Source organism: Equus asinus, chromosome 2 (genome assembly GCF_041296235.1).
Source record: "Equus asinus isolate D_3611 breed Donkey chromosome 2, EquAss-T2T_v2, whole genome shotgun sequence".
Taxonomy (NCBI): domain Eukaryota; kingdom Metazoa; phylum Chordata; class Mammalia; order Perissodactyla; family Equidae; genus Equus; species Equus asinus.
Window position 1 is genome coordinate 125,640,135 of NC_091791.1, and position 11,697 is coordinate 125,651,831.

General features: G+C 49.7%; 1 protein-coding gene across 2 annotated transcripts; it reads right to left on the reverse strand.

Annotated features, from left to right (window-relative positions):
• Positions 1-3,473: 3,473 nt before the first annotated feature.
• Positions 3,474-9,595, reverse strand: COMMD4 (COMM domain containing 4). Of its 2 annotated transcripts, XM_044764483.2 has the most exons (9): positions 9,398-9,453; positions 6,726-6,820; positions 5,556-5,627; positions 5,261-5,326; positions 5,022-5,061; positions 4,616-4,735; positions 4,345-4,425; positions 3,836-4,012; positions 3,474-3,760 (listed from the first exon to the last, which is right to left on the reverse strand). In XM_044764483.2, exons 2-9 carry the CDS (start codon positions 6,729-6,731, stop codon positions 3,720-3,722), a joined length of 603 nt encoding a protein of 200 aa, XP_044620418.1. In that variant the 5' UTR covers positions 6,732-6,820; positions 9,398-9,453; the 3' UTR covers positions 3,474-3,719. The 2 variants fall into 2 exon arrangements, with proteins under 2 accessions (XP_044620418.1, XP_014696875.1); XM_014841389.3 differs by lacking the exon at positions 6,726-6,820 and having other exon boundaries at positions 9,445-9,595.
• Between the last annotated feature and the right edge of the window lie 2,102 nt (positions 9,596-11,697).

Genomic DNA, 11,697 nt, shown 5'->3' on the forward strand with positions numbered 1-11,697 from the left:
TAACAACATCCAATGGTGACAAATTAGGATTGATTTGGGGTTTTTGGGAGGGGGCTTTTTCTTTTAAGAACTCTTTTCTACTATGGACTTACGGATTTTTTTTTACATTCAACATCTTTAAATTCATTGCAGTCCTCATCTTCCCCCCAATTCATTGAAAGAGTACTTTATTAGGCACTGGGGCTATGCAAACATGGAAACACAATTCTATCTTTAAGAAACTCAAGCTGGGGACCGGCCCTTGCCCGAGTGGTTAAGTTCATGTGCTCCGCTTCAGCAGCCCAGGGTTTCGCCTGTTCGGATCCTGGGCACGGACATGGCGCCACTCATCAGGCCATGATGAAGCAGCGTCCCACATGCCACAGCTAGAAGGACCCACACTAGAATATACAACTATGTACTGGGGGGATTTGGGGAGAAGAAGGAAAAATAAAAAATAAAAAAATTTGAAAAAAAAAGAAACTCAAGCTGGTACAAGAGGCAAATAAGTAAATACACGATTACAACACAATGTTACACCAACAATGAGAAGTGTCTGCGGGATTCTGTGACAACACAGAAGAGGGAGCACTGCTTGGGAAATCAAGCTGAATTATACATTTGATGAGACTTAGAACTTTCCTTGTGACTTTTGTCTGCCATTTTATTTTTGTTTTATTCTGTTTTTCATTTTTGTTTTCTTTCTTGCCCTTCTGTGGGTTACTCAAACATTTCTTAGAATTCCAGTTTGACCTGTCTATATTGTTTTTGAGTGGATTACATTGTACATACAGCCTTTGAAGTGGTTCTCTAGGTATTACATTATACACTGTACTTGTCACAGTTCACTTGTGTTGACGTTTTGTCAGTTTGAATGAAGTGTAGAAACCTCACCTCCTTTTACCCTCTCCTGTTTATAATAACCTTAAACATTTCCTCTACATACATTGAGAACCACATTCAACAGTGTTAGAAATTCTGCTTCACCTAACATAATTAAAATACTCAAGAGGAGGGAAGTCTCCTGCATCCATATTTTCACTCTTTCCATTGTTCCTTCCTGATGTTCCAAGATTGCTTCTGTTCCTCTCTGTGAAGACATCCTCCTTCAGCCTTTTTACGTTTAGGTTAGGTCTGCTGGTGACAAATTACATTAGTGATTCTTCATCTGATAATGTCTTGACTTCTCTATTCTTGAGGTAAATTCTGCTGAATACAGAATTCTGGGCTGACACTTCTTTTCTTTCAGAGACTCAAAAATGTTGTGCTTCTTCCTTCTGGCCTTGATGGGTTTTGATGAGAAACATGCTGTCATTCGAATTGCTTCCCCATAGGTAAGGGGCTGTTTCTCTCCTGCTGTTTTCAAGATCTTTTTTCTTCTTTAGTTTTTGGAAGTTTGATTACGATCTACCTTGGCATTGATTTCTTTGGGTTTATCTTGTGGGGGCTTCATTCAGCTTCTTGAATCTGTAAGTTTATGTCTTTTGCCATATTTGGGACATTTTTCGCCATTATTTCTTTGAATACTTTTTCTGTCCCACCCTCTTTCTCCTCAACTTCTGGGACTCTTGATGATACTATTCTGAATGGTAGACCTTTCGGTATAGTCCTACAGGTCACTGAGGCTGCTTCATTGTTTTGTTATTGTTGTTTTGGTTTTCCAAGCTGTTTTCTCGCTATTGTTCAGATTGGGTAATTTCTATTGATCTATCTTCAAATTCATTGATTCTTTCTTCTGCTGTTAAGTCCATCCATTGAGATTTTTACTTTGGCTATTCTGGTTCTCAGTTCTAAAATTTCTCATCCAGTTCTTTATATCTTGTTTCCTTGCTGAGACTTGAGGCATTTTTGCCAGATCTGCTTTAAAATCCTTGGCACAGATTTCTAACATCTGACTCACCTTGGTGTTGGAACCTATCTTTTTTCATTCGGAATTTTCTTGGTTCTTGGTATGATGGAAGATTTTTTTTTATCCTGGACGTTTGGGGTATTATGAGACCCTGGATCTTATTTAAATCTCCTCTTTTAGCAGTCCTCCTCTGACCCAGTGCCTGTGGGGAAGGGGGATGCCACTTCCTTACTGCCACATGGAAGTCTAGGCACCCACTTAGCCTTTGCTGGCAGGGGTGGAAGGGGCGGCAGCTTCTCTGTGGTGTGTGGCTGGAGCACAGCGGTTACAGTCTGTAAGTTTCTGTCTCGCTGGACTGCCCCTTTCCCAGACCTTTGGCTAGAGAGAGCAGGCTTCTGTTGGGGCTTTGTCTGTGTATTGGCATTTCCAGGTTGCTGGCTTCTCCAGCAGCCAGCCCAGGAGATGTGACGCAGGAGGAACGTCTAAGGAATGCCCTGCAGTGGTGTTCTCCAGGTCCTGAGGATCCTAGCCAGTCTGCCTTTTTCTCTCCACCTTTCAGAGTCTTCTTATGTTTGTTTTATATATAATGTCCAAGGTTTTGGCTGTACTCAGTGGGAGGAATAGGGAGAAGCGCATGTGCTCTATCTTTCCAGAAGCAGAAGTCAGGGGTGGAGGCAGAGCTTATCTTTTTGATGCTTAAATTGTCCCATCTTTGGCCAGCGAGACAAGCTGGCTCCTTTGGACATGACTCTTATTCTTTGCTAGCTTCCCTGCACCCCAAGATGTTCCAGGCTCACTGTGTGCTCTCCCCGCCCCAGCCCTGGAATCCGTCTCTTCTACAAGGAGCCCTGGCTGACCTAAGCCAGTGCTAGGTGGCCACTTGTCTTAGTCAGCCCGGGCTGCTATAACAAAATACCATAGACTGGGTGGCTTAAACAACAGACCTTTATTTCTCATAGTTCCAGAGGCTGGGAAGTCCAAGGTCAAGAAGCCGGCAGATTCAGTTCTGGTGAGGGCCCTCTCCTGCCTTGTAGACAGTCGTCTTCCTGCCATGTTCTCATGTGGCCTTTTCTTGGTACATGCTTATGCAGAGTCTCTCCATCTTTCTCTTCTTATAAGGGCACTAATCCAGTCATGACAATACCACTCTCATGACCTCATCTAAACCTAATTACTTCCAAAGGTTCCACCACCTAAAACCATCTCACTGGGGGGTTAGGGCTTCAACATATGAATTCTGGGGGGCACAGAAACACTCCATCCATAACCCTATTCCTCTTGCCAATGACTGGTTCAGGCATAGGCCCTTCTCTCTTCCTAAAGGTGATGACAGGAAGACAAGGGCGCTCCCCTTTCTCTACTTGGGGCATCTAGCACTGAGGCCACCCACTTGCTGCCAGCCTAAGGACAAGGCCAGTACCGAGAGGGCAGAGCCAAGAGCATCAGAGGACAGGAAGCTAGAACCCTGATTTTCCTGTCTACAGACAAGCTGTTTCACTTTGGTCCTCAGTCTGCCTCACCCCTGACCTGCCTCAATCAGCAGCTGAGAAAATGAGTAGATGGGGCAGGGAGGTCCATGTGTCATTTCATCTCTCTCACAAAAACCTTTGATCTAAACCCAAAAAGAAACCCATGCACACACTCCTCTACACTTCTGTTTATTCTTCCTGCTTGTTAAAATCACTGACAAGTGCCCTTCATGGGGAAGGGAAGGCAATACTGGGCAAGTCGTCAGGATCCCGATGCTGAGTTCTTAAGTGGGAACCTAGGAAGCCAGAGGTCTGAGGCCAGGCCCTTAGGGTCCTGGAGCTGGGGCCACCACCTGAAGAGAAGTTCGGAGGGCAGCGACAGGGATAGGGCAGCTCCACATGGGCCCCAAACACTCTCCTCCTCAGCCCAGGGAGCTCATCAGGGTCTGGGCCTGCTTCAGTTCTGCAGGGGGAGAGGTAGGCAGTCAAGTATAATCTGGGAGGGCCCCTTACACCTCTAGGGACAGCTCAGCCTCACCTGCCAGCAGGACTTGGAACTTGTCTGCTGAGAGAGACATGGCAACAGGCTGGGCCGGGGCACCCGGGACAGCTGCCACCTCCAGCCGCAGGTGGACCATGGGCTCATCCACGGACTGCAGCAGGCTGGAGCTCAGGGTGTAGTCCACCCGCCAGCCCACACCTGCCAGCCTGTTCACTGCGAGACAAGCCAGGGAGGTCCTCTCAGAATCACAGCAGGAGAGCCAGGCAGCCTTGGCCCCCACCCTGGCTCAGCCCTCAGCCCTTCAAGGCTGCGTGGCCTTTGAGAAGCTCTCATCTCTCTGACCCAGGGCAGGTGGCAATAATCGGGTGGTCAGGCTATCCAGAGCAGATCTCAGAGGAAAGAAACCTGGCTGGAGTCAGGAGCCCCCACTCTGCGACTGCTTGCCATGTGACCATGGCCAAGTCTCCTGAGGACAAGCACCTCCCATGCTGCATGTACCTTCTAGGATGGAGCCCAGACCCAACCCTGGCCCGCCACTCACTCACCACGCAGGCTGCTGGCCCGCAGGTGCTCCTGCAGGGGGCTTTGCTTCTCCTCATAACAGCGACACAGGCTGGCTGCATGCTCTGGGGGCAGAATGGAGGTGCCCTGAGGCAGCAGGTTGGGACTGGGGCTGGGGCTGCTCAGAAGGCGGGTCTCAGACTCCTGGCCCAGAAAGGGCAGGGCGCATCTTAGGGTCACACGTGTGTGGCCTGGCCTGCTGTCCAGCAGCTGCTTGGCCCACAGGTTACCCAGCGGCCGCCCACATGCCCATACCTTTGGGCAGCCCTAGCTGCTGCAGTTCGCTGGACAAGGACTCGCCATCCACACTGTGCTTGGCCGCGCTCGAGAGGATGAAGCTCAACACTGCCACCGTGGCCTTCACATCGCCTGACTCTGGAGGGAGCCGTGGGTGGGGTAGGGGGGGCGTCAGTGTGGCCCCAGCCACCTCCTTGTTGCCCCACTATCTTCAGCTCAGGGGCCCCAGGCCTCCTTGAGCCAAGAGCACTGCTGCTGCTGGCAGAGGACACGGGGTGGGACTGTGGATGTCTTTCTTCCCCTCATGTTCCTCCACTGAGGAAGGCAGAGTAGGGCAGGCTGCTGCGAGGGAGGGCCTCTGTGCCAGGCCTCAGGATGAGTACTCAGGGTCATCCCAAGATCTGTGGGTCAGTGAGGTACTCACCAAACCTGGCGTCAGCAGTGAGCTTCAGGATCTTTTCGTACTATGGGGAAAGGAGGCCTCAGGGGGTGCCAGGCCCTTGCCCACCAGCCCCCCGCCTCCCAGCCTGGATGCTGTGGTAAGGATGGGAGGGATCCAGGGAGTGTGGGAAGCAGATCCCCCACCTCCCTGGGCCTGGTGCAGTTTCAGGGCAGTGGGGTCACAGTTTCGTGGGACAGTGGGGAGCTGTGCCCTGCACTCACATCAATCCCCTGTCCCAGAAGCTCCTTCAGCACCTGGCTACACAGCAGCCGCAGCTTCACCGAAGACTGGAGGGAGAGGCCTCACATCAGCCAGACTGGCCCACCCCCCACGCCAGGGGGTGGGGGGTGCTGGCTCAGAGAGGGCTGGCCATGTGATCAAAGTCACACAGCATGCTAGGACAGGCTGAGAGCACTGAGGCCCCAACACCAGTAATCTCACCATCCTCCACCACCACAGCCCCCCTCCCCAGCCCCTCCCTTCCCCCTCCCCCCAAGTAGACCCTGTGCACTCAACAATCTTGGCCAGCGTGCTGATCTCTGCCAGGACCCAGTCGGGACAGTCCAGATCACCACAGAACCGGAACCTCTGCACAGGAGTGAGGCAGGCAGTCAGGCTGGAGGACGGAGGTGTGGCCAGGATCTGTCTATGTCTCCCTACTATTGCTCCTCAGGGAGCAAGAAGGATGCCCTCTGGCCACCTGTTCTCCCCTATTACCAGGCTGATAGAGGATAGAAATCCCTCTCCCTGACCCACCCTGCCACCACCCTCGTTCTGATGGCAGGCATTCATCTGCTCAGCAAACATCGCCTGGGCACCTTCTCTGTGGGAGATCCCATTCCAAGTGCTGTGGGTACAGCACAGAACTAAACAAAGTCCCTGGTCTCATGACACATGTCACCTCTCTCATGGGCTCCAGCCACACTGGCCCCCTTGCTGTTCCTCAGTTACATCAGTACACTCTCACTGGTGTCCTTGCTGTCCCCTCTGTGGATTGCTCTCTCTCACTTCATTCAGGTCTCTGCTCAAGTGACAACTCTTCCAATGGGCCTTCCCTGACTACATCTTTTTTTTCTTGGTGAGGAAGATTGGCCCTGAGCTAACACCTGTGCCAATCCTCCTCTTTTTGCTTGAGGAAGATTAGCCCTGTGCTAACATCTGTGCCAATCTTCCTCTATTTTATATGTGGGACACCGCCACAACATGGCTTGATGTCTGCAATCAGGATCCGAACCTGCAAACCCAGGCCGCCGAAGCAGAGTGCATGAACTTAACTACTATGCCACCAGGCCGGCCCCACCACACTTTCTAAAATAGCCCCTTGCACAAGGAAATTTTGGGAACCAGTGGATACATTCACTACCTTGATCATGGTGATGTTTTCATGAATATATACATGTCAAAACTTATTGAATGTTGATTATATTTCAATAAAGCTGGTTTTTTACTATTATTATTATTATTTTTCCTTCTTCTCCCCAAAGCCCCCCAGTAAATAGCTCTATATTTTAGTTGTGGCACATGGGACGCTGCCTCAGCATGGCCTGATGAGTGGTGCTAGGTCTGCGCCCAGGATCTGAACTGGCAAAACCCTGGGCCACTGAAGTGGAGCATGTGAACTTAACCACTTGGCCATGAGGCCGGCCCTTCAATAAAGGTGTTTAAAAAAATAAAGCAGCTCTTTACCATCATGCTCTAGCCCCTGGGCCTTCCTTCTTGATCTCCTTAGCACTGGTCACAGCATACATCATGTTTCATCATTTATTCAAGGTCTGTTTCCTCTGTTTGAGTGCAAACCCCCCGTCAACAATGTCTTACCAAAATCCTCCATTCCCCTGATCAACTGTCCTTTGTCCTGTTTGCCTGGAAAAGCTCCAACCCACAGCAATACACACGTCCATTTTCCCACACCTCAATCTGGGCTGCTTACAGATGCTGGGAAGAAAACCCCACAAACCGAGGACATGGCACATCCAGGTTCTCCCGATCCTGCCCTCACTGCAGCCTGGCAATGCCAGCCCTCTACTCGGCCCCACATTCACCGTATCAGCCACTTCAGACCCGCCCCAGGACCAACCCTCATGCTCCTTTTCACCTGCCACTCCCCACACCCCCTGATCACATCCGACCCCACTGCACTGGGGCTTCTACGTGGGCCTCCAATGAAGTCCTCTAGCCATGGTCACAAATGGCTCTCTTGTCACTAAATCCAGTTTTCCTCTTCCTTAACTCCTCAGCAGCATCTGACACAAACCCATTCTTTTTCTTGAAGCACCATACTCTTCTTGACTTCTCCCTCTGGCCTGGCCTTGGTCTCATTTGCTGGCTCACTCTCCTTTCTTCAATCCCCAAACGGTCATCTCTGCAGACCACCTGCTGTCACGACTCTGGGCCAGGGGACTGAGGTGACGGCGGTGTTAAGGACAGTCTTGCACTTCTTTCTCTATTTCAGGAGGTTTTAACTTTTTTGTGCCATGAACTCATTTGACATCTGGTCAAGTATATAGGCCTTTCTTAAAACAATGTTCTTAAATGCATAAAATATATAGGATTGCAAAGGAAACTAATTAAAAGTTATCAAAATATTCAATACAAATTGGTGATATGGTATACGTTTCAAGTCTAATAACCATAATTTAGAAATGATGAGCATAAACAATGCCAACAGCTGTCATGTGATATGAAATATCTCTGATTTCTATTAGTGACACAGTTGGAGGTGCTGCTAATAATACTGGGGTTTGTTGCCAATATCCATGATGGAAGGAAATTCTAAATTTCAGTTAGAAGTCAGAGAAATTTAAGATGTCAGATGTTTCCTAAGTTTATGGGCCCCTTCTCCCCCATGGAAGTCTTCTACCATCTGTATTATTTACATATTTTACCACAAGAATGTGTTCCTTGTGTAATTTCTTAAAACACTAGCATTTTCTCTAGGCTCTGTTCTAGGCCCTCTCTTCCCAACTCACACTGTCACGGAAGAGGTCACACATTTTTAGGGTTCACTGATCATCTTTGTGCTGATGACTCTCAAATTTTTAACTGCCACTGTAGAGTCTCTTCCGAGCTCCAGACCCTTAAATCTCGACTGTCTTGCAGCCAGCTGCACCGGCGGCTCCCACACACCTCACTCAGGCTGTATCACAGCAGCTGGTGCTCTTCCCACTGAAACCTGCTCCCCGTCCTGGGCTTCCCACCCTCTGAGCACCACCACCTGGGAACCGAGCCCAGACGCCTGCCTCGCCTTTTTCCCTCCCGCATTTAGCCCCTGAGCCTTGCGGATTTCCCTCACTTCTACCTCCACTCTCTCTACCCTAACTCAGGTCACACCATCTGCTGGGAGTCTGCTGCCCCAGCCTGGGCTCTCGGCTCCCCTCTTGCTCCCTCTACAAGTCAGCCGGAAGGATCTTTCTAGCTTCCCAGTGCCCTTTTCCTAAAGTCCAAACGCCTTTATGTGCCTCTCAACACCCAGCAAGATTTGCTCTTTGCTTACCTGTTCAGCCTCATCTTTCACTAACCTCCAGTCTATACTCTTCCAGCTAGGTGAAACGCATTCCTTCCCAGGCAGCCCTGCTCTCTCTCATCTGAAGTCTGTGAATATGCTGTTCCCTGTCTGAAGATACGGCATCCCTCACCCGGCCCCCATGCCTCCCGACCCCTGGTACACAAACTGCGCTGCACCCAGCCAGCTTTCTTCCCCGCCCCCAGGCCCTCCGGTTGATGCCGTCCTCAGGAAGCCTTCCTAAGCTATGCACAAGGTGCAGTCAGGTCCTTCCCCTCAAGTCTGGACTAGGACCGCCAGTCCAAGCCTCCAGCTTTGCCCTTCCCTCCTGCCACTGCAGTCCCAGCGCGTGGCACAGTGCACAGTATGTAGAGAGACACTCAAATCTGCTGAAGGAATGAACGGATGGGTGAATTGGAAAGTCCCAATCCAAAAACTCCTCCTTTCCGGCTCTGAGAAGAGCGAAGGGGCTTCCTAAGAGTGCGGAAGGCTGGACCGAATTCTAAGCCAGTTCTTCTCCCAGTCCCGCAGGAGGGCTGGGAAGTGGGCACCCTCGGGAGGTCCTCTTGGGGCAGGGGAAGGCCCGGCAGGGCTCCTGCTCCCGACCAGCCCCGCTTCCTGCGTCAGGGGACGGGGGCCCTTCTTTCCTGCCAAGGAAGCACCGGGACTCCAAGCCGGCGGGCCGGCCTGCACTGCCTGCAGGGGAGGCCGGGAGGGGGCTCTTCTCTACCGGACCCCCGGCCCTCGGGACGGCACCCAAGGCGTTTGCTGAGGGGACAGCGCAGGCTCTCCACCTCCTCGCACCCGGCGCCCCGCGCTTCCTGCAGCGGCAGCAGGGAGATTTGGGGGATCCTACCCTGCCCGCCCAGCATCCCCCGCCTCGCATCGCCCAGCATCCCTCACCATCGCGCCAGGAGGCCCGGACCAGGGAGCCGCTCCTTCCGGTCGCGCCTGGTCAGCTGACCCCACGGGCACGTGACGCCGGGCGGGGCCGCCTCGGCGTGGGGGCGTGGCCGGCGGCGGCCTCCCGAGCCGCCAGGGGCGGAAGGCGGGGGTCGTGCGTCGTCCTCAGAGCGCTTCCCCGGGCGCGACCGGCGCCGACCACCAGGTAACGGAGCACACATCCAAAGCGGGAGGAAAGAAGGAGTGGAAGCCATTTAACTTGTTCAACTTAAGGGAGCAGGAGCTCTGGCGCCCTGACTGGCCTTTAAAGTAATTCCCTTGTGAGAGGGTGTTGGGGTCATTTCCGTGTTTTCCACCAGTAAGCGATGGCATTGTTTATAGCTGTGGGCTGTGGCAAAAGACCTATTTTTAAAACTCTATTAAAACATAATACGCATACAGAAAACTGTACGTATTGTAAATAGGAAGCTGAATGAATTTTCATAAACTGTACATACACCCTATGTAACCAGCACCCATATAAGGAAACAATGTTACCAGCACCCCAGATGTTTCCTTCAAGGGTATTTGATTTCATTTTGATGAATCGCCTTAGTTGCCCAGCAAAAAGGACTATTAAAATTGACGTGCACGTTCAGAACTGTTTCCCTATGGCTTTGCCAACGTTAGATGTTTATCTTAATTTTTCCCAGTCTAATGTGAGAAAAATAGGTTGTCTTAAATTGCATTAGTTTGCTTACTGCTAAGTTGAGCAAGTGGATGGTCTAGAAAAACGAAATTTCCACTATTCACGTGAAGAGGTAAAAACAAACACAAAACAGCAACAACAAAAATACACTAGAGAAGAGACTAATAAACGAAGACGACATTGAGCAGTTTGAGATGGTTCCTCGGTTCTCTCCCCTCCTCCCCGTACACCAGGCCCAGCTGGTTTTGTTGTCGTGGCCTTGCAAGCTTTGAAGGACAGATAGAGCCTATGACAATTAAAGTCCTCCATAAATAGATAGAGCTGGAAAACTTCCCAATTCGTGCTAAAATTGATCTCATGTGTAAAGAGCTTTTTAAAAATGGTAAATGTCAGCGTGTTGAAGTCAATAGTGTGTTAAAATACTACACCGTGTCAAAGAAAAATTTTATTTTAGGAATATAAGAGGGCCGGCTCCGTGGCAGAATGGTTAAGTTCGCGCGCTCCGCTGACCTGGGAGCGGACATGGCACCGCTCGTCAGACCACGTTGAGGCAGCGTCCCACGTCCCCCAACTAGCAGGACCTGCAACTAAGATATACAACTGTGTACAGGCGGGGTTTGGGGAGATAAGGCAGAAGAAAAAAAAAAAAAGATTGGCAACAGTTGTTAGCCCAGGTGCCAATCTTTAAGAAAGAAACAAAAAAAAAGAATATAAGAATGATTCAACTTGTATTTCATCATATCACTAGGTTAAAGAAGAAAAAAATTGATAGATTTGGAAAACCACTTTTTATTAAAAGGGAGAAAAAAGAAAAATTAGGAATAGATGAAAACTGCCTTAAGTTGGTAGAGTATTTGAAAAACAAAATAGTAACCAACAAACTTAACAGACAGGCACATTATTTAAATTTGGAAATAAGGAAAAAGGTGGGTGGCATGTCTGTTTAATGTCATTCTGGAGCGTTGTCTCACTGATTTGTTCCATAAATACAGGTTATTTAGAGTGGTGGTTCTCAAACTTTAGAGAGCATCAGTGTCGCCTGCAGGGCTTGTTAAAGCAGAGTGCTGCCCCCACCCCGGCCCCGAGGCTTCTCATAACATGGACCTGGGATAGGACCTGAAAATTGGCATTTTCAACAAGTTCCGGGTGAAGCTGATGCTTTCAGTTTGGGGACTATACTTTGAAAACCAGTAATGTAAGAAAATGTACCTGAGAAGTTGTATGTTAACGTATAGACTTCTGTCCAGTAGAAAAGATCACCCGAAAGATTGCAGTTTTATTGCAGTATAGGGCATGAACAGGTTCGTCTCTAACTCAGCACGTGCTTCAGAATGTCTTTCCTGCTTCACTAGAAATACTCTTTCTCAAAATGTTCCTTGAACGAGCTTTATCATCTTACTGATTCCCTCATTAATTAAAATATTTGACACACATTCCTTCATTATTTGTGTGAAAATCATGTTTTTCATTTTTTGTGAATTAAACTTGGACACAGTATACGAGTGTACTAGCCAGGACAGGAGCACACAGATCCTAGCATACTTTCATACTAGGCGTATTCCCAG